Below are 23,851 nucleotides of genomic sequence, written 5' to 3' on the forward strand. Positions count from 1 at the left end.
TGCATAGGAATCGTCTGGGGGGCTTGTTCAACTGCAGGTACTTATTTTGAGGGATCTTGGACGGGACCTGAGAGAGCCTACAGTTCTAACAAGACATCAGGTGATGTCAGTGTTGCTGGTTCTTCCACTGCACTTTAAGCAGCAAGAGTACAGACCACTTTGCTGAGGAACTGATGACTTATAGGAAGTGCCAATGTGATCCAGAAGTTTTTTAAATCTATGGAATCCATTCCTACCGCCAGTTCAAGAATACTCACACGTAGACTGACAACCCAGGCCCCTTTCTACTAGTGAATGTAACCAGAACAGGTGCTTATGATGCTGTGGAAAATAACCGTGATCTTCTGTCACCAGCCGGGGGTTCAAGTCCCAGCCTCTGTTTCTAACCGACTGTGAGATAACCTGGGTCATTTACTCCTAGGCTGCAAAACGAGAGAACACTTCCCGTTTCTCTTCTCTAGACTATTGTGAGGAGTACAATAGAAAATGTAAGTGAAACTATTGCCTGAAACCCTAATCTAAAAAAAAAAAAAAAGTCAAGCAGAGACTTTGAGAAAGGGGCGGAACCTAAAAATAAAAGGTAGGGATCCGGGATTATCCCCGAGGGTGTGCAAGGAATGTACCATGTTGTGGGGGAGGGGTGACCTATTTAAAAATAATCTATAAAAAAGCTTCTGTATTTAAAATGACGCCTATACCATGACACGAGAAACACGAACTTTTCTTTCCTTCAGCATATACTTCAACTGGCACCGAACTAAAAGTTCGGTGATAGTGTTTTGCTTCAGCCTCCTGATTTGAGACAAAGTCCTACCCACGCATCTGTGTCCCTTTCTCCCATCCACCCGTCACTTTCCTGCCCCCGCCCCCCTGCGGCCCCCGCCCCCCTGCGGCCCCCGCCTCGGGGCAGTAGTTTGCACTACGCTGAAGGGGAGGTGGCGACGGACTCGTCTATCTGCGCACCTCGAGGAGGGGGGGCGTGAAGAGCTACGGCTCAGAGAACGGGAAGAAACTCCGGCCAAGAGACAACAGATCGCGGCAGGCAAGTCGCGGTTGCGCCGTCGGTGCAGACGGGCGGGAGCGGGGCGCGCAGCTGCCCCGCGAGCCCGCAGCTCTGCCCCCGGCAGCGCCGCGGTCCCCGCAGCCTTCGCGGGATGGCGCCGGCGGGAGAGGGCGGGGCCCGGCGCGCGGCGGCCGCCTCCGCTGCAGCCGCCTCCGCTGCGGCCGGAAACAATAGTGGAGGAGCCCGAGCCGCGAGGAACGGCGGCGGCGGCGGCGGCGGCGGCCGGCGGAGCTGGACGGTAAAGAGCCCGCACCCCTGCTTTTGCCCTGCCCGCGCCTCGGCCCCTAGCCCTGTCGTCCCGCCTCCTCCGAGCCCCGAGCCCCGCCGCCCCTCGCGCTCCTGCGCGCCCCGACGGTCGGTGGTCGGACGGACGTGGGTCCGCGACAGCCTGAGGGGCGGGCGCACGCCCCCAACGCCGAGGCTGGGCAGGGACCCGGCTCCCCTAGACGCTGGGGCTGGGCACACCGGCCGTCGTGGCCCTCGGACGCTTTTTCCCTGCGCGGGAGGAAGCCCGGGACGATGGGACGCGGCGCCCCAGCCGGCCGCGCTCCGGGATCCCGCGGCTCCCCCCGCCCTGGCTCCGGCCCCTTTGGCTGTGCCCGATCCCGACCGGGGAGCCGCCGTTCGGCCTTGCGTGTAGGTGCCTCGGACGCGGCCGGGACGCCCTCCCCGGGTGTTCGCGTTTTCCACGTGCGTTTTCTGCCGCAGACCTCGGATGACAAGCCTCGCAACGCCAAGTTAGCGAAATGCATCCAGGGTTCCCACGATGAAGTTAGCGAAGCAGTGTCCCGTGCAGGTCGCTTTTGTTGCATCTAACAGCGTGAAGTAGGGTGACAGAACCCGGCAGCTGGAAAGGCCTCGCTGCCAAGCTCTCTGTGCTTGAGTACTCCAGGTCGGGGGACGGAGGGGGAAGACTGGAATACCCGCGAACAGCTTTCCCTCTGATCCCCTTAACCAAATGAAATGTAGAACACAAAAGACACTTGGGTGTAATGTCGCCTATGCCCAGGCGTTAAGTTTTACTGGCACAATGAAAGTATACTATTGAAGTGCAAGAATGACGATGCTTGTTTGATTAGAGAAACTGAACAACTGAACAACGTCCTTGTCGTTTCCTAGAAGTTCCCAATATTGCCTGCCCTGCGGTAGAGGCAAGTTCTTGAAATGGTGTAACTTTCCTTTTCTGTTTCTTAATAGGGGCACTATGAACGAAGAGGAGCAGTTTGTAAACATTGACTTGAATGATGACAACATTTGCAGTGTTTGTAAACTGGGAACAGACAAAGAAACACTCTCCTTCTGCCACATTTGTTTTGAACTAAATATTGAGGGTAAGGACACAATATAGTTTTGATTTTATGGCATGACCTGTGCATTACTACTTTTATGCGAACTGGCTGTAAGATAAAACTAAAATATTTTGAGTGGTTGGAAATCGTGCTAACTATGAAATATATGAAATCTGTCAAAGATAAGGGTTTCTGAAAATGGAGCAGGAGTTAACAGTTATAAATGTAAGAGAAATCTTTGTTTTTTAAACACCCACAGTACCAACCCCATTTTTGCTAATATAAAAATGAAGTGAGTATTGGCTGGTAAACATGTTTTCTGGTGTGAAAGCTTATTAAGTTATCAGATTTTAACAGATGTGTTTTTTGTATTGAGAAGTAACATAACAATTTACATTGATGGGTAAATGTAATTTTTTTCCTTTGGGCCTATCATGCAAGTACTTAAGTGAGGTGAGCCTGTTTTTCCACCAGTGCTGTCTTATCCAGAAAAGTGTTTTAGTGTTTTTAGATAATATCTTTTCAGTAATCACACACAGCATTAGTAATTTTTTAAAACTGAAAAGGTTTTTAAAATTTCTTAATAATGTCTCTAAGATATATGAAGAAAAGTTCTCCAAATATTTTTTTTAAATCTTACTGAAAGTTTTCATTCTAATTGATACACAGTTATTGTGTTTATGGACATCAGTAGTTTATTTCCAAGAAACATGGGATGTTTCCTTAATCTTAATGTTGTCATGTTAGAACTAACACTTTAAAAAAAAAAACAAAAAACTTAATATTCCTTAAAAAAAAAGTTTGTAATTTGAATTGTAACATATAAGTACAGAAACTTTATTAGACCTTTAGATTTTGGACAGTTTCAACTCAGTATTTCTTTTTTCCTGATTATATATTTGAAAATTTTCATGATCTTTATTTTTTCTTTGGTAAGTAGGAGCTATGAAATATTCTTAAAGTTCAAAAAATGCATTAAGATTATACACATTGAAATTCTTCTTAGGACTTGTTATTCAGAAATTGTTGTGGTCACCAAACAGTATGTGATGGAAGATTATGGATTTCATGTGGGTTAGAAAAAATAGCTATAACTTTGGCTTTAGTAAATGTAGTAATAATAACTAATTTCAAAAGGATAACTTAGCTGGGCAGAGTGGCTGGTGCCTATAGTCCCAGCTGCTCGGGAGGCTAAGGCAGGAGGATCCCCTGAGCCCAGAAGATTGAGTCCAGCCTGGGCAACATAGATTATCTTTAAAAAAAAAAATAAACTAAAAAGGATCACTTAAGGCCGGGCGAGGTGGTTCATGCCTGTAATCCTAGCACTCTGGGAGGCTGGAGGATGGCTTGAGCTCAGGAGGTCAAGACCAGCCTGATCAAAAGAGCAAGAGTGAGACCCCATCTCGAATAAAAATTAGCTGGATATCATGGCACAAACCTGTAGTCCCAGATACTCAGGTGGCTGAGGCAAGAGGATCACTTGAGCCCAGAAGTTTGAAGTTACAATGAGCTACAATGATGCCACTTGCACTCTACCTAGGGCGACAGAGCCAGACTCTATGTCTAAAAAAAGGATGACTTAAAAATGTGATTCTTCTGTAGTATTTGAATTACCATGCTCTTAATCATGCAAGAGTGAAAAATCTAAATTTACATTCTTTGGGAATAGAATTGGCCCTGTATATTCTGATACATTGTAGAATTTTAATTTTAGATGGGCAAAGACATGAAAAATTATTCAGTCCAAACCCTATTTTTGCATTTAAGGAAACTGAGAGCCAAATAGTTGGACTACTCAAGGTCACTGTAGTGATGATGGAAAGCTATTGTTATGTGCCAGGTGCTATGCTAAGCACCTTATGTAGATTATCTTATTTACTTCAAAATAGCTCTGAGATGACTATCATTATCCATTTTAAATGTGGTGGCACTGAACCTTGGAGACCTAAGAAATGCACTTTGAAGTCACACAGCTAATAATTGACAGTCCTGGGCTTTGAAGTGTGACTATCTAGTTCTGGTATATGTGATCCTAATTCTATTGATCTATTATCAATAATTATTTTAATTTATAAGGCTCATGTTAAAAACCTTTCCTCCTAAATTCTAATTTGGCTATCCTTGCTATTCAGTCAGCCAACTTTTCCTAACCAATGGTTCCTGCTAAATCATCATTAGAAGGATTCATGTTGTGATAGAATTTTTCCACACAAACTTAAATTTTTGTAATTATTTTTCTAGCCTTTTAAAATATGCCTTTTTAATTTGTTCTCAATCATTATATTAAAAATGTATAAAACATTCCTCAGGTACCATCTTTATACACATTTCAGCTCTGATAATATCTCAGTTTGTAAGCGTGATGTTAAGTCCTGTTTTCTCTTTTTGGAAATAATAGTTGTCTTCAGTTTAAAGGACAATTTCCAATTTGAAATAGAACAATTTCATTTAATACTCTATGTATACTCAAGGTTTATATATTAAAATGCCAATTTAACCTTTGTGAGAAAAATGAATTAAATAATTTCTTCTTGGTTTATCTGGTGTCAGCTCTCATGAATATATATTTTCACTTTTAGTGCAGTGACAAGCTAGTGCATTATAATCGTTTTAATATTATAAAATTATTGTAGAATTAGAGCAGGAAAATAAATACCTTGAATTCCACAAAATTTTACTTTTTATATCACCATAGAGATCATTAAAAATCAATGGAAAAAAAGGTGATAATAATCATATACCAGAAAAATAACAAGTTATATTCTTTGTCAGTAAACTTTAAAAAATATCTTTGAAGTTTTCTTTCTTCTACCAAGTTCCCAGCACAATACTAGTCAATAGACTAGAATGTAAGAAGGACTTTTAAAAAATGACATTTAACTTGAATAATTTGGTATAATTTTTTGAAGGGGAGTATGGTAATATTGCTGTTGCCTGGCTTTTAGCTTACTAATTGCTAAATTTGCTCTAAAGCACTCTTTTCTCTGAGAAGAGGCTTAGTAAAAATAAATTCTCTCAAAGCATAACAACAATTAGGCTAGTTCTGAGTCCACACATTTGTAGTAAACAAAAGTAATATATTTTGCTTTTTGGATTGTTGCTTACATCAAATCAACACTGGTCTCCTAATCAACTGGCCTCTTATTTAAGAGCTGTGTGTATGCATATGTTTATAAATGAAGACAAAGGAAGAAAGAGAAATAACAAAAGACTAATCTTGTTGGACAGAGTTTGTATTCCAGACATGGCTCTAAATTGTTATTTACAAATAATTTTAACCTAGTGTATCTATTTGTGGTAGCTCTTTGCTATTACTGTCTCATCTGTGTAGTAGGCAAAATAATGATTTGTGTGTACCCATCAATCTAAATCTCAGAATGAAAGCTGTGTGGTTGAGTTCATAGCAACTTTAAGCATATTTGTTCAATAAATATTAATTGAGCAACTGTTATATGTCATAAATTGTTCTAGTATCTGGAGATAAGGTAGTTAAAAACATAAATCCCTGCCATCATGATGCTTACATGAGAGGGGGAAAAGATAATATAATAAATAGATTATATGTAGTGTATTAGAAGGTAAGATAGGATTATTTGCTTTTATGAAGATAAGACATTAAAAGTACCTTCCAGCCTACAGTGCTATATAAATATTACTCAGTGACATTCTTAATATCTATCTTAAACTCATAATGACTGGCAGAATAATATCTACCATTAATTTAATAAATGATAATTTCTAGTCTGTTCCAAAAATAGAGCCCATATGTTGAAGATATTTGGTTGTGTTATTGGGGGGAAGTGGTTCAAAATTAACATGAATTACTCTTTTGCTCATACTTTTATATTTCTATCTTTAAATTTTAAAGATGATCTTTTAGTATCTTTAAGTATTTATTAATAGGACAATGGAAAATATTAAGGTTTTGTATTCTTACTACTTCCTTACTAACATCGTTTGTTAATAGTATTTACCCTGAGAATATTTCTGTTATATCTTCATAAGTTTGAACATGTTAATTTGACTGAACAGATTATTTTCAATTTATCTAGATCAATCAACATTTTGGCTCTATTTTTACTACAAAGTAGAATAAATACAGTAAAGATAAAATGTAATTTCCACATAATATATCAGAAAGTTCTCTATAAAAATCAGTTTTAAATTACAAGCGTATTTATTAGCCAAATGCATTGGATAAATATATCATAAGGATCTTGGAAAAGAAATGAAAATCTCACAATTCTCAGTTGTTGAGACTGAATATAGAACAATTTAATTTCATGCTTCTTGTAGCTTCTGTCTTTTTCACTTCCCACTCTTCTTAATTCATCTATTTACACTCTCCTCCATTTGTTTTACTTTCTACTGACTCATCAGCTTGCCAACCTACAGTTATCTTCTATGTAACCTGACAGATTGGCCAAAAGCATGATTAGAGTAACAGAAATGCTCATATCTCCCATAGTTAAAAGAAAAGAAAAAATCAAGGAAAACCTTTTCTCTCTTTCCCTTAAAACAGCTCTTGAAAGAGCAGTGTTCATTTGGAGTCTCTTCTGTATCTCCCACTATTCTTCAGCCTCTTTTAATTTGCAAGCCTCTTTTGCTTTCACCAGTGACAACCTAGCTATTAATGCAATAGTTTCATGTTCTTGCAACTTCATAGTCTGACATTTAACATTTCCCTCTTCCCTGAAATACTCAACTCCCTGGATTCTGTGATGAGGTAGCTCTGGCCTCATATTGCTGCCCACTTTTCTGTCATCTTCTCAGGTTCATTGCTTACTATAAGTCCCTCTGTTTTTGTCTGTCTTTTTCTTCTCATACTGCACTTTATGTGTTTTGTTTGTTTGTTTGTTTGTTTTTTTCCACTGCTATGGCTTCAACTATACATCTGTAAGCTAGTAAGCTTAAGCTGGAACTCCACAAACATATTGCCAGGACAAATCTTTCTTCTGAGCTCCAGACCCTTATAGCCAACCTGCTAGACATCTCTGTGTCGATCTTATGCAGGTGTCTTGAACTTAAGTTTCTTGAACTAAACATATCTTCTTACTTCCATATACATATCCATTTTATATTTTCTTCATCACTGGCTTACATGGAACTCCAGGCCCCATCTCTCAGAGATTTTGATTCATTAGAGGTCTAGGGTTAAGTCTAGAAATTTGCATTTTAACAAGAATTCCAGCTGACTCCTATGCAGGTGATCGAAGGACCAGGTTCTTTAGGACTTACCAGGTAGAGTTGTATAGGTGCAGGGATGAGTTAGGGCTGAAATGTAGCATAAAGTCTGCTTTTCAAGGTGTGTGCCCTGTAAGAGACGGGTTTCCAGTTTGCAAAGGCAAATTGAGCTGTATGCTAGCCTCAGCTCTGTCACCCTCACTACTTCCCGCCTACCTACCCTCTTCGTCATGTAATCTGAGTTCTATTGATTATCTGCAATCTATTCTCTACTAGTCATTCCCCCTGCTATATCTAAGTCCAGACCATTATTCCTTCTCATCTATAGCACTTCAAGAACCACGTAATTGGTTTCATAGACTTAATCTCCTCTCCCTCATCCCTACCCCACACTAGAGGTCTTCTCCCTCAGTACCTCCAGAGGGTCTTTAAGATACAAATCTGATCATGCCATTCATTTTCTTTCAGTGGTTCCTTCCCATTTTCTTAGAGTTGATTAACTCCCTAACATGATATGTAAGACATTTCATTACTAGGGACCTGCTTACCTGGCCACCTTTTTCTTTTCTTACCTCTCCAAAGGCAATCTACAGCCAGTCATGCCCTCCCTGTGTCATTCCTTCCCTTTCTTTCTGTCTCACTTATATGCCTTTGACTGTCTAGTACTCTGTGTCGTAAACATTATTTACATTCCTTCTTCCTTGTATGCAACTGCCTAACTTAGAGAGTACATGTATTAAATGAGAAGAGATGATAAATAACATCATTGCCTATGTCACAGGACTGCTATGAGGATGAGAAAAGGTGATGAATCTAGGAACCCTATATAAATAAATATAGGTAAATATAGTATGTGATACTAATTTAGTATTTCAATTGAAATATAGAAGGGTTTTGTTTTTATCTCATCTGAAAAGATGAAATACTACTGAAGGTATTGCTATGATTGGTTTGTATGTTAAATAGCATCTTCATTAACAAAATAAGTTAATATTCTGTGTACATTGAGGAGTTTTGATTTTTATCCTGAGTTGACCTGTGATGTGGTTTTCAGTAGGCTTTTCTGCTCTAACTTCCCTCATTTCCTCATATAGTAGCTGCCCAACAAATCCTTTCAGCACAGTTTTTGTTTTGTTTTGTTTTTCTTTAATCAAATGGTGTGGATTTTGTTCATTTATCTACATATTTCCCCCACTGCTTTTGCAATCTTTGGGTCTCCAACAAGGATTACCAGATAAAACTCTACTGTGGTTGTGATTTTACTTGGTGGGGGATGGGGGGAGATGCCGCTGTCATTTGAGTGTTAAATACTTTAAATTGCTAGATACATTGTTAGCCTAAGAGAATTCTCATAATCAAAAAAATAGACTTTTAGGATGTTTTAGGAATGTGTATCTTTTACCATTTTAGTATCTTAATCTTCTCTGTTTCACTTGGTTCATTGGAACATACAGTACAATACCTAAAGTCTAATCTGTCTTGGACTCAGGAACACTGTGTTCTTTCCCAAACCAAAATGCATTTCTTCACAGGCATTTCTTTCAATGTTTTAAATTTTCACTCCTTAAAATTATAAAAGATTTTGTTTTTCCTAATAGTTTCCCTTTTTTCATTGAAAAAGCAAACTATACCTATTATAAAAAAACCCAATACAGGAAGCAAAAAGATTATTAAGATTCATAATCCCACCTATTTACTAATAATCTCTTAATATTTTTGGTGTGGTGTTAGAAGTCTTCTGCAGTGCATGTGGAGAGGGGGTAAAAATGTTTTTAAAACATTTTTCTGTTTAAAATTTTGTGTTTAAAAATTGGAATCAAGCTGAATACACCATTTAATAACCAGCCTTTTCATTTAATATACTAGGAACATCTTTTTCACATTAGTAGGTAAAATTTAACCACATCAGTTTTTTTAAGGTTGCATCCTGTTGTACCATAATTTAACAAGTATCACATCAGTGAATGTTTAGCTTCCAATATACCACCACTAAAATGTTCTTATACATTCATCTCTTTTGCTTGTCTGGTTAAATTCCCATTGTATGTAGCTTAAAATCACAGAGTTAAACTGTAGGTCAAAGGCATGTCCCAGTTAGCAGTCCTATCATTTGTTTTCATGTCTTCCATTACTACTAAATTGATACTATGTTATCTGTCATTTAGAAACTGTATTTCATTATGGAAAATTTTTATTTTACCTTAGTTTTCTAACCTCTTTGTTTAGATCAGAGATCTTTTTCTCTAAAATTTCTGTGATGCAATTATGACAAATAGTCACAGTATTTAAGGATATTAACCTCAACTTGAGATAGAATTCAGGCTCCTACGTATAATTCAGTATGTTGTTGCCCTGACAGTAACGTCCTATCCTTGTCTCTGTGTGTAGTAGCATCATTTTTAAAAAATTGCTTGTAGAAATGTGATTGAAGAATGGATCGGCTAGAATGTATATTGGTATAATACTACATTTATGTATTAATAGTCCACATTATTTTGAACTGTAATTTCTTACATCTGTTTTAGCATTTTGCAATATAATTCATCAATTATTGCTTTTTCTTTTTTTAGCTTTAGTTTTCTTATCAAATGGTTGCTGATTATTTCTCGAATCAACCTTAATTTTTACCATCTACTACCTACAGTAGTAATTGAATTATAAATGTCTCAAATTCACTTGTATATATCTGTTAGATACTGTAAAAAAATTTATTTAAGGAATAGTTAACTAGAATTTCAGATACAGTGATTTAAATATATGCAAAAAAGTTGAGTTGCAGAACTGATGGGTTATAATCGCGGGTCAGCTTTTCGTTTTATTTTTCTTATTTATGAGAAAAGAGATTAGTTTCTCAGTCAGAACCTTAACTGGCAGATTGGCAGTTCACAAGATGAAGGGCCAAGAGATGAAGTTATCACATTTCTTGTTTTCAAACCCTTAATCTGCTTGTCATAATGGTGTGCCTCATTCATCTGGTTATTATTATGAAGGCATTTTTTCAGGCTGTCTTTTTTTTAAGTAATACTTACCTTTTTAATCTTGTCTATCATTAGGAAAGTTTTGTTGTTTTTCCTGCAAGTTGGTATCTTCATATGTTACATATTATATTTATATTTTTATATGCTACTGTGACTTTAGTATCCTATGTTAATACATCAGTAAGGTTTCAAAAGAAATGGTGATGGTGTCTATCCATGTTTTTTTTCCAAGTAGCCTTTTGCTTAATCAGTTACCTATGGACAAGCTGCCCTGTCCAATTCAGTAGACTAGCCATAATGTGGTCATTTAAATTAAAATTGAATTAAAAATGTTAGTTTCTCAGTCACGGTAGCTACATTTCAAATGCCCCTAATGGCAACTGTATTGGAAGCTCAGATATAGAACGTGTTCATCGTCACAGAAAGTTCTATTGAACGTTGCTATTAAAAAAAACTGCTAAAGTAGGCAGTAGAATTGAGTGTGGGTTGTTATTTTTTGTACCCTTTTAGTAATAAACAGTTGGTTATGTAGGTGTGTTTCCCCAACTTTCCAACTGTTAGAATGAAAAAGTAGAATGCACTAAGAGAGGTTTTCTTTTTGACAAGTAATTGCAATGTATATGTGCTATCAATACAAGATCTCAGTTCTGCTTTGGCTTTCTTGGTTGAGGTTGAGTTTATATTTTAATATTATCTTTCTGAACTTTTAGCTCACTGAAATTTGCTCGTATAATTCATTTATTAGATTAAGCTGCTTTAACTGCTAAATTCTTAGCACACACACAAAAACTTTAAAATGGCATAAACATCTCTAAGCTGAAATCTGCTGTCTAAAGACCACCTGTTGATATATCTTTCTTTAGGGCAGTAATTCTCAAAATGTGGAAAAACAAGTTGGTGAACCCATCTGTTTATTGGCTTAGTGTGGTTGCCAGTGATTCCATCTGCTACCAATGTAGAGATAAGCAATTACCTTTTATTTTTAAACAGTATGTTGAGTACTTGAACATGGCAGACTCTATGTAGTCTTTTAAGTGGCTCCTGTGCTAGGGAAAGCCATGAGGGGAAGGGGAATGAGGCACTCTTTATCACCAGTACTCTCTAAGGAACATAGGGTAACTGGTAATAATTTCTAAGAGGCAGAAGCCTGTCCTATTGTGAGTCTAGGAATGAAGTAAATATTTCAACTATCCTTCTCAACTGTAGTCTAATCTCTCATCTTAGTTGCATGACAGGATATTCAGTCTGAGCATCTTCTCACTAAGTGGCAGTGATTGACAATAGATATAATGGTAATAATTCTCTTGAATCACAGCTTGGCTACTGCTTACTCATCAAATGCATAGTAGTCTCGTTGAATTGGGTGTCAAAGCATGACTGGGGCAAGCAGTATTTACGCTGCAGCAATCCAGACCTATATCAATGCACAGTCATAGTGCAGGTGACCTGACATAGCTTTGGAGCCTGGGAGGTCACAAGTACATGTGCATTCATTAAGGGAATGATAAGAACTGTTGCGAATTGAAAAGTACATGCTCTATGTATGAGCCTGTTGCTGCCAGATCCTCTGATTTTGCTTTTAAGAGAAACCAAGAAATTGAAAATTATATGTGTATCTAATTTTTTTTTCTCTTTAAAACATTTGTAGTTTAAACAAAACTTGTCTGTGGTATGAATCCAGCCTTCAGTCTGTGTGTGTGCCACTTCTAATTACAGGGCTTTTCCTTTTATCAGGAATGGTTTATCTGTTCCTCAAAAACAAAAAAGTAACATTTCAGTCTTTTCAATCTTTCCTGGTAGAGTTTGACTGTCCTCCCATTTTTACAGTTAACACTTGCTTAAAGAAGCAAAAGATTACTGCTACCTAATATGAGCAGCACATACATACATATGCAGGTATTTATACTCCCTTTCTTAACAACCAAGATAAAATCATCACAAAAAGAAATACCTCAAATCCTTAAAACTTAATTTAAGCTAGGAAAAACATGGGCCTCCTTGAAAAAGATTTTGAAGCAATACTGCATGAATTCTTGCACAAATGTTTGTCATATTTGACGGCAATATGCTTATAAATTTTTCACAGCATGTTAACAACCTGGAACTTGAATCATAACTTAACGTTTTTGCCTTATTTAAACATTAAGAAAGAGCACACAAGCTTACCATTTGGAAAAGCCATACTGCTAGATCTCTAATTCTGCTACAAGTTTAAGGTAAAAGTTGAAGTACCTGCTCTTTTAGTATTGCCAGTCTCCTACTGATGTGATGGTTCATATTACAAGTTTACATCCAACTACCGATGGTATTAAATTTGCTCTCCGTGTGGAGCATTATATAGAGCCATTTCTTTTATTAGGAAATGGAATATGTAATGAAATTCAAAATAAAGTTTTGTCTAATTGACAGTGACTAAACGTGCATGAGGCAGACAGATGATATGATTCAAGAATGTGTGAAGTATAAAGCCATGCAGCATCAGTGTAGCTGAGAGACAGTGTTGTTTGACAGGACCAGCTGGTGAATCATCAGGAAAAGACTGCTTAGCTTACTACCAAATCATAAATAAGGTCTTCTTCAGAAGACTAGGGGTAAAAGCAGAGATGGGACATGTAGTAGAACTTTAGGTGTTTTGGTATTTGTGGCTTTTTTTAGTGCCATTTGGAATATCATCTTTGTTAGGGAAAAAATGTGTTACTGTGATAGGCAAATTAAATATAATCATGGAAATACCCTTATTTTAAAAGGGTGACAGGCCGGGAGCAGTGGCACACATTTGTAACGCCAGCTACTCAGGAGACTCAGGTGGAAGGATGGCTTGAGCCCAGAAATGCAAGACCCCTGCCTCAATCAATAAAAGGGTCACAGTGGTAGCTAAACATCTACATTTGAGTAGATTTTGCTCTTTTATGGCTTTAACCAAGCTTTCTTAAAGCAAATTTATTCTGAAGAGGAAGTTAAAGAATAGAAGTGTGGAGAGCATGCCAGATGGGTTAGGGGAAAGTTCTGAAGTACATAGAAGAATGGTATAAATATCAGGGATAAAAGTGGGAAAAGAGAAAACTATTCAGTAGGAACAGTTTAACTTTATAAAATACCACTGTTCATACAGTCTATAAAATTGCCAAATAGCCTGTATCCAAAAGAAACTCATACTTTTAAAAAATAAAATTAAATTAACAATTACACCAATTAAGGTCATGGTTTTCTGATAACAATGAGCTTATGACCAAAAAAAGTGACATGGACATCTTTGAAGTATGTTTTAAATATGTTTTCATAATAGGATGTCAGTTATTCTGGCGTTCAAAATTTTTATTAACAAGGAAATTGTAGTGCCATCTTTGTTGAACTGGTTGGTAAACCCCTATAACTCAGCTCCTTCAGAATATCAACTAATTTAATTGCATTTAGATTCATTCCCTTTCAAAAGCTGTGTAGGAAACAAATTATTAGTGCTCAGAGCTGTTTACCCTTGTAAATGCAATTAAAATTGAAAAGTCAGTTGAGAAACTCACTGGGATCTCTGATAATAGCAATGGTTCTTTCTACTGTATTAAGTTGAACTGATGAGGTGGAAAAAACAAAATCACTTCGAGATTATAAAAGGATATGTATATTGCTGATACAAATTAAGCGAGCTACTCACATTTTTTTCTAGATTAAAAAGTAATTTTGTTCACGTATATGAAGTATATTTTTGAATTTTTTGTTTTCTCTGCTACTGCATGAAGTATATTTATAAAAAAAATATTGTCAAATTGAACTTTAAAATTCAGGTTTTTAAATTTTACTATAACAGACTTAGTTAAGGAAATCAGAGGTACAGATCTAGATGAATGAGCTACAGTTTACATGAAATAGCCTTCTTGTGTATTTACTATCTGTCAATTTCTATTTTAAAAATATATAATTGAGTAGAAATTTATAATTTTCCTTGGCTGATTGATAATAAACTAATTTCCTTTTTTTTGAGACAGAGTTTCACTTTGTTGCCCAGGCTACAGTGAGTGCCATGGTGTCAGCCTAGCTCACAGCAACCTCAAACTCCTGGCCTCAAGCAATCCTCCTGCCTCAGCCTCCGGAGTAGCTGGAACTACAGGCATGCGCCACCATGCCAGGCTAATTTTTTCTATATATATTAGTTGGCCAATTAATTTCTTTCTATTTATAGTAGAGACGGGGTCTCACTCTTGCTGAGGCTGGTTTTGAACTCGTGACCTTGAGCAGTTAGCCAGCCTTGGCCTCCCAGAGTGCTAGGATTACAGGCGTGAGCCACCCTGCTGGGCCCAAAAGATGCTTTTAATTATCCTCTGAGCAGCCTGACAGAACAGCAAGCACATCCTAGTTCCCTTGCTAGGATAGGCAAAACTGCATTTCAGTAGGCCTCCAGTGATAATTGCTACATTTTTGGGGGTTTTTAAATACAGTTTTAAATTTCTTTTATGAATTTAACTTCTTTTTCTCGAGTACCAGTTATGTGCCAGGTACTATACACTGAAGATGCATATGAGTAAGATAGATATGGTCCCTTTTTTTTCACAGAATTTACATTCTCTTGAGAGATATAGACCAGTAAAGAGGGAATTGTAAAATCTGGTGTGATAAATTAACCCAGATATATTGGTTAGAGAAGGCTTCTTAGAAGAAATGATCTTCTTAGGAGATGATGATGATCCAGATTTGTAGCGGGAGTGGTAATAGAGTGAGCAGAAGGATTTCAGATGTAGTAAATGCTGGAATTTATGGGGGAAAAAATCTGTTAAAATGGATAGCAAAATATCTGGGACTGGGGGAAGAAGAGAGCTCTCAAGGACACTCAGGTTTCTTCCTTGAACAGTTGGTGAGGCCAGATTCAGCAAGAGGATCGAGTAAAGAGGATCAGGTTTGGGGTCTCAGTGGGGAGAATGGAGGAAGAGCAGTTTTGTTTAGTTAGAGTTACGTTTGAGGAGGCTATAGACGTATCTAAGTGGAAATGTCCAGTAGAAAGCTGTACTAAATGCGTATTAAGAACTCTTCTTTCCCATGACACTTTTTTCATCTCGTATTTATAGGGGATTTTTCTCCTGAATGTCTGAGTTTGAAATTTATTTTACATATTTGTATTTTTACAGTAAATTGACCGTTGTAGTTCTGTGATTTGCCGTTCATTTCAGAAGACAACTTAAATAATCTTGAACTTACCTTGGTTCCTATTATTGGTTTGGGGATTAAATTACAGGTTAAGAGAAATTATTTCTGGAGAAGGAAAAGTTATTTTATACAAATCATTAAGAAGAAACATTGGATAAAATTCTTCAACTTTAAAAATCCACATTATTCTTCAGATAAATATCTTTTATTGACGTGTTGTTGAACCTCTGGAGTACATCAGGAAATGAGTTTAAGGCTGGGCGAGATGGCTCACGTCTGTAATCCGAGCACTCTAGGAGGCCAAGGCAGGCAGATTGCTCAAGGTCAGGAGTTCAAAACCAGCCTGAGCAAAAGCGAGACCCCGTCTCTACTATAAATAGGAAGAAATTAATTGGCCAACTAATATATAGAGAAAAAATTAGCCGGGCATGGGCGCATGCCTGTAGTTCCAGCTACTCGGGAGGCTGAGGCAGGAGGATTGCTTGAGCCCAGGAGTTTGAGGTTGCTGTGAGCTAGGCTGACGCCATGGCACTCACTCTAGCCTGGGCAACAAAGTGAAACTCTGTCTCAAAAAAAAGGAAATTAGTTTATTATAATGTAATTACTTTTTTATCATAATATAATTTCTGAGGTTTCTATTAGTATATAAATACTATAAAACCTACAAAATTTAACAGTGTTAATTACTTTCTGTTGCCCATTTAAAACAGTTTTTATATTCTGAAGAATTTTCTTTCATACAAACTGAAGGAGAAATTTATAATTTACTATATTCAACTAAATCATTGCTACATATGTTAGAGCTGTAGCAGTGGACTGAGAGTGAGACTATTGACTGTTTTGAGGGATTAACTAGCCATCTGTTGCCAACGAGACCTAAAAAAGTTTGCAGAGAGTAAGGGAAGCTCTTTAATAAAATTTTGTTAGTAAAGTAAGTAGATTTCAAATTCTCTCTGCTTATGTCTATTTTCCGGAGAAGTAGACATTGGAATCAAACAACAGAATGGAACTATTTTTTATTTGATGTATAACTTGTAATAACTACCTTCTGGTCTTGTTAATGATCTAAAACATCTGTAATAACAAAACTTTAATATTTTTATTTTAATAAGCAAGGCTTGTAAACTTCATTTTGATGTTAATTTACCCAGTTTTGGATGTATAAACTTTGTTATCAAATAAAGCTTTAAAATTATGCATTCAAGTATCTTAATGTTCCTGGAAATTTGACCTAATCAATCAGTAATTGGGAGAAATATATACATACACACAATTCCAGTACAAGCAGCAAAGTGATAAATCTGTATGAAATTGTGTTTAAGTTTCAAACAATTTTCATGCTCAGTGGAAGAAAAAAGGCTGAGATATTTGAGTCTACCTCAATGGGAGCAGTTGTTCACATCTGCTACTATGTTGGTGTTCTGGATTGTGCTCACATAGCTTACAGTAACTTTTGAGAGAACTGATAAGCAATTTAACACTTGATTTTATTGCCAGGCACAGTGGCTTACACTTGTAATCGTGGCACTTTGGAAGGCCGGGGTGGGAGCATCGCTTGAGTCCAGGAGTTCAAGATCACCCTGAGCAACATAGGGAGACCCTGTCTCTACCAAAAAATTTTTTTAAATTAGCCAGTCTGGTGGCACACACCTGTAGTCCCAGCTACTTGGGAGACTGAGGCAGGGGGATTGGGTGAGCCCAGGAGTTTGAAGTTACAGTGAGCTATGATGACACCACTGGTCTCTAGCCCAGGCAACAGAGTGAGACCCTGTTTTTTTTAAAAAAAAAAAAACTTGAGACTCACCAAGACTCACTCAGCCCACCATTGGCTGATATTATATCTTTTTAGAACAAAATTAGTACTTCATAATATACCACTAATTAAAGTACAAATACATCATTATCTTACTGTTAGCCAGAATTTGGAGTTCAGTCATAAAGTGATTGTTATCATTTTTATAGCAAAGGATGAATACAGACTGTATTTTTTTTCTGATGTATCAGCTAAAACATTTTTTTTTTTAAATCTAGCATTGGAGTGGCTCTCCACTTACTCTATTTAAAAAGCTAAGCAGATTTACACTGGTTAGTTCTGGCAGGCATTAATTTCAGCTCCACATCCCTAATTCACCTTCAGTGTAAAAGCACTGCTATTTGACTTTAATAAAATGGCTTGGACTTAGGAAAATGTATGAATGTATTCTATATTTTGACATATATTTGAAAATATATTCTATATTTTAAAAAACAATTAACATAGCATATTTAAGCTAAGAAGTTGAGGAGATAAAAGTATAATATGAGTATTTCCATTATTTATGGTATGAATGAATATTTGTGAGTTGAATTATATTGGCTCTTGTATCTTGGCAGATTGAATTTACTGCTATAAGAAAAATAATTGTGTGTAGTGCATTTCTTCTAGAAGATAAAATTGTCTTGATAAAGCTTTAGTAAGTATATAAAATGGAAATGTGAAAAACATTAGATGCTTTCATTTTAAAAAATAAATCTAAGCAGTTCATTGACTTTTCAAGGCTTTTATTAATGTGTATTTTTCTAGTTTCCCCAGTAAAAACATAACTAACAATTTAAGAATGTGATTTACTGTGTTTTTGTTAGAAAATAAAAACTTGTTGAGCATTTTTGTTACTGAACCTTATAATAGAAATTTTTGCAAGTGTGTACTCTAGGATGATTAGTGAAGAAAGGACAGAAATGTAAAGGCCAAGAGTCTGTAAAGGTAATTTGCTGGGTTCAGTAGCACTTTTTAATATTGTGTGCAATAATGTGTCTGGACTAAAGTTAAAATTGAATCATTAAGTTCTTAGAAAGGCTTTGGTAGTCATGAGAATTCAGTATTACTGAATACATAATTAAACTTAAGCAGTAATTATTAGGCCACATTTTATGTTAATACTAATATTCTTTAGCATTTTTCTTCCAATTTACAAATTACTGGGACTCTGTATTTTACTAAGATTTGTGTGTTCGTAAAGCAACTTATAAGAAACAAAATGTTCTCAAGTCTTTTGTTTCTGTTTTTTATTATAGGAGTACCAAAATCTAATCTCTTGCACACCAGATCATTAAGGGGCCATAAAGACTGCTTTGAAAAATACCATTTAATTGCAAACCAGGATTGTCCTCGATCTAAGCTTTCAAAAAGTACTTATGAAGAAGTTAAAACCATTTTGAGTAAGAAGATAAACTGGATTGTACAGTATGCACAAAATAAGGATCTGGACTCAGATTCTGAATCTTCTAAAAACCCCCAGCATCACCTATTCAATTTCAAGCACAAGCCAGATAAAAAATTACTCCCACAATTTGACTCCCAGGTACCAAAGTATTCTGCAAAATGGATAGATGGAAGTACAGGTGGCATCTCAAACTGTACACAAAGAATTTTGGAGCAGAGGGAAAATACAGACTTTGGACTTGCTATGTTACAAGATTCAGGTGCCACTTTTTGCCATAACAGTGTAATATGGCCTCATAGTCACAAGCAGGCACAGAAAAAAGAAGAGACAATCTCTAGTCCACAGACTGATGTCCAGACCCAGCATCCACATTATAGCAGAGAGGAATGTAAGTAAAATGAAGAAAAAGGTAAAAGTTGAATGGTTTGGTTTGGATTATTTTCTTTTAACATTTTTATATGTGTGTGATATGTCAAGAATTTTGATGTAGAATCATAGGTTGAGTAAGCCTATATTTAAATAACAGGTTCACCTTAGCAAAAATGAAATATCTTAAAACCACCCATTCTCTGGAATACTCTTGAACATGTCCTAAGATTTGAAGTTCAGCAATCCCAGTGTTTGTTTTGCCATTTTAAATGAATAAACTGAATGGCATCAGCAAAGTGTGAATTGGAAAGTTCAAGATTCATATAGTTTAGAATAGCCTCGACTATTGGCTAATAGACATTGTCACATTGCTAATCCCTACAAGACTAATTGACTGGGGATGGCATTTCCAAAGCAAAAATCTGACATTTTACTGAAGGCCAAAGGTAATGTGTGCACTTATTTTAAAGTTAGAAAACGTGACTCATTCTGTCTGCATCTATTTCTACAAAACTCACAGAAGCTGGGGTAATTTTAATTGACTTGAAATCATGTGATTTTAGCTTCAGTATCTTTTTATATATCTCATTCCACATGTGAATTAAGTTGTATAACTAGATAAATTGATTTTTTTAAACTATTTTCACAGTAAAGTAGTGATTTTCAAACTGCAGGTCATAAACTATATAATGCTTAATCAAAATCATCCTGATGAGTAGTGACTAGCACTTTTTAAAAACTGAAACAGGAGATATTCATTGAACCTGCTACTAGGTATTTTTTGATGAAACTTGTTTCAGTTTGGGGGTGGTGGTATACTGGGAATGATGTGAAATATGTTTCTTACTGTGGGTTGTGGTCAGGATTTGAAAACTTTTGCTCCAAGCTAAGAGCTAATGGATGAATCCTAGAGTACTGCTGAGTGTTGTATTGGCAGATAAGTGCAAATTTTTTAATAGGATATTGTGTTAATGATGTAAGCAGCTTATTTTCCCAAATTGTTGTGATGACAATGAATATATTTTCATGTTTCAGTGAATTCAATGACTCTTGGTGAAGTCGAGCAACTGAATACAAAGCTCCTACAGCAAATCCAGGGTAAGAATCAGTCTCAACTTTTTTTGTGCATGAACATATCACTATAGAAAAATCACCTGTGATATAGGGTACTATTAGCTTTATCTCCATTTAAATTTGGAAATGAGATATTTGAACCTGTTAGAGTGTCCAGAGCAAAAACAAGAAGAAACAACTTAATCTGTACCTCTTACTAACATTTTATTGACTACTTACTATTGTGCCAGGTGCTCCTTAATAGCTCTTTAAGGTATTAGCCCTGTTTTTTCTTTAATTATGAACAATTTCAAAGGTATATACCAAAGTAGTGATTGTTATAGTGAACTCCTTGAGCTGTCTTCACCAGCTTCAACTGTTATCAAAAGCACAGCTAATTTTTCTTCATTTTTACTTGCATCCATTCCTCTCAGCCTACTCCCATCTCCAACATGGATTATTTTGAAACAAATCTTAGATGACATATTATTTTTTCCATAGATACTTCAATATTTTCTCTAAAAAATAACTATAAAAGCAATCGCAATCTTTAAAAAACTAGTAAATCCTTAAATCAATTGTGTCCTTTTATTTATTTATTTTTTTACAACATATTCCCATTTAGGTAAGGAAATTACACACTTAAGAGACATTTCAGTTGCTTACAAAGATCATGCATCAAGCTAGTAGCAGATCAAGGATTTTCACCCCTGTCTTTTTAACTCGAAAGCTAGTGGTCTGTCTTGACCACACAGCCTCTCAGAATAATAGTAATAGCAACTTATATATATCAAGTGTTTATTCTGTGCACTTTACAAGTATGATCTCATTTAATCTTTACAGTAACCTTGTGAAGTGTTGACTGTATTATCAATGTTGTACATAAAAGGAAATTGAAAGAACAAATTTAAGTTGCTTGCCTAAGGCACATAGGAGTAGGAGCAAGGATTCAAAATCCTGGCAGTCTGATCCCAAAGCCTCTTAGAGGGATTTCCAGACCTGGATACTAATGGCACTTACTTATCCATAAATTTTATTAAATATTGATCAAACCTATTTATTAGATCCTAATTGATAAAAGTAGCTTAGCTGTAGTGGTAACCGACATTTCTGTTTTGCATCTCTATAGTCCTTGCTTATGGCTCTTAAGTTTCACTTGATGGAGAAAAGGCAGACAGTATTCTAATTGGCTGTGTAAAGTATACAGACTTCTGGTGGATGATCAGAACTGATAGGCTTTGTAGAAAACACAACTGTTTCTTTAGTGTCAAATCAGTTTCATTGTGAAAATTTGCCCAGTGTATTCATTGCACTTAGAGTACTTGAAAAACAAATCATAGGATTCTCTTTCTGTGTGCTAAAATGAAACCACTTTTTAAATCTTTACAGAAGTTTTTGAAGAGTTAACACACCAAGTACAAGAAAAAGATTCTTTGGCCTCAGAGCTCCATGTCCGCCATGTTGCTATTGAACAGCTTCTCAAGAACTATTCCAAGCTACCATGTCTGCAAGTGGGGCGAACAGGATTGAAGTCACACCTACCCATGAACAACTGAACCAAACTTATACTTCATATGCCCTTCCCTTTATCAGTCTGCCAGGCATGCAAACTTTGAAGAAGTTTGAAGAAGGTTATGGTCCATTTTTTTATGGTCATTATATTTGCAAAGCATATCAGGCAATATTTAACATCTTTGTCAAATAAAGCAGATCATTGTACTCTAGTCTTCTAGGGTTAATCATTTTGTCTCATTTTGGGAATCCTTTTCCCCATAATTACTAGACGCCCCTCCCTAAGTTTTACCACATGTGACTACTTAAATATAATGTTAAAGTGTGATTTTATTAAACATATTTTAATGTAATTCACCTATCAAAACAACAGAAGATTAACAGACTCCTTAGATTATTCTAAACTACTAAAGATAATTTTTAAGAGGGAAATGGAATTCATAATATCACCTCTTATGAGCAATATTTTAATATAAAAATTTTATATATATATATAAAATGCTATTTTAGGTACTTTGCCATTCTCTTTCTAAATGTGTATTTGAATGGCTCTGTATATTTACACTTTCATGTGTGAATATATTCACCCATATTTCAGGTCACTTCATTTTATTCTCTTAATACAGTGTTTTTACAACTATTGTTTTGCTTTCCAAAGATAAATGTATTTTGGAGTAGAAATCTATTTAGTTGAATTGTTTTAATTTCTAATAACTAACTCTTAGGAAAGAGGAATTAATAACTTTTTAAAGCAAGTATCCAAGTAAATAAAATACATTATTTTTTTCTAACAAAAGCAGTTCTGAGTTAGTTAAGGAAGAAAAGGCTAATCTAGTTTTTGTATGTCAGCATGTCTCCATAGAAATGAAAACCTCATCTACTTCATTATTAGTTTCATTTTAATGACTTCGATGTGTTAGAATTTGGACAGAATAAGTCATGCCTCACTTTCAAGTCATATATAATATCAATCTTCAGATTGAATGTGCTGTGAAATTATTCTATCTTTGAAAAAAATTAAAATTATTCTGTATGCCACTGGGGTAAAGATTCAAGAATACTTAAACTGTCCAAATTGTTATCACCATCATTGATACTGTGCTAAAAAACACATTGTGAGATATTTTTCTAAACTTTAGAATCTAAAAAAAAAAAAGACTGCTTGACAGAAGAAAAGCAAAATTCCTAATTAAAAAAAGGACCCTTGTTTAAAAGTATATTCTTATAAGTTGCCTATAGGATATTTTCAAAGAATTTTTAACAGGTTGTCTCAAAAGCTAGATCAGTTTTAATAATGTATTATAGTAAAAGCTACAACCAATGCAAAATTAAAATGGGCTCTAAATTCTGTTTTCAACTGGTATTTAGAATGTATTTATCAGGTAGATTCTTTGCTTGAAAGAATCTGCAGAAAAGTCCAGTAACTTGGTAGCTTCATGCATAAAGATATGAATGACTTTTTCTTTAAATTTGGCAGCCTACCTTGGCTTGGATTAGCCTTGAACAATATTTGACAAAGCAAAGAAACACTTAAGTCTAGTTGAAAGCAATGTTTTGTAGTGCTAAAATGTGTTAAATTGGCCATAGGGTATTAATTGATATCCCATTGATATATTTTTTTGAAGTATAACATACTTGCTTTTTGAAGGGCACTTTTGAAAAATGCTTTCAGTTTCTCTCAGTTATCAAAAATGAATTTAAAATCCAGGTAGTGGGGATACATTGCCTTAGTTTTGATAAGCTTTAAATTGACTGTGCAATATCAAGACATCCATATTTACAAGTTGGATAAATAGATTTCCTGATTATGCCAGTAAGAATCTTAGTGCTTAGTTATTATGGTCACATTTCAAACTTGACTTTATTCTTTTTTTGGCATAATTCAGTAAGAATGTTACCAGCCAGTGTGCTTGCACACATTTGGATTTCTGTTTAGATGACTTAGTGATAGTCATAAAAGTTTGGGACGTGTTGCATTTGATGTCAGTAGTAGTAGCATATTTCCAGAGTACGAGCCATATGGTGCAATCACAAATACGACAGTGTTATCCAAAGAAAGTATTTGCT

General features: G+C 35.9%; 1 protein-coding gene across 3 annotated transcripts; it reads left to right on the forward strand.

Moving 5' to 3' along the window:
• Window positions 1–1,178: 1,178 nt before the first annotated feature.
• C1H21orf91 (chromosome 1 C21orf91 homolog) lies at window positions 1,179–21,996 on the forward strand. Of its 3 annotated transcripts, none has more exons than XM_012785993.3 (5): window positions 1,179–1,301; window positions 2,261–2,394; window positions 18,702–19,238; window positions 20,255–20,317; window positions 21,662–21,996. In XM_012785993.3, exons 2-5 carry the CDS (start codon window positions 2,268–2,270, stop codon window positions 21,826–21,828), a joined length of 894 nt encoding a protein of 297 aa, XP_012641447.1. In that variant the 5' UTR covers window positions 1,179–1,301; window positions 2,261–2,267; the 3' UTR covers window positions 21,829–21,996. The 3 variants fall into 3 exon arrangements, with proteins under 3 accessions (XP_012641447.1, XP_012641448.1, XP_012641451.1); XM_012785994.3 differs by lacking the exon at window positions 1,179–1,301 and adding an exon at window positions 1,335–1,699; XM_012785997.3 differs by lacking the exon at window positions 1,179–1,301 and adding an exon at window positions 1,721–1,955.
• Window positions 21,997–23,851: the final 1,855 nt, after the last annotated feature.

This window comes from Microcebus murinus, chromosome 1, assembly GCF_040939455.1.
Source record: "Microcebus murinus isolate Inina chromosome 1, M.murinus_Inina_mat1.0, whole genome shotgun sequence".
NCBI lineage: Eukaryota > Metazoa > Chordata > Mammalia > Primates > Cheirogaleidae > Microcebus > Microcebus murinus.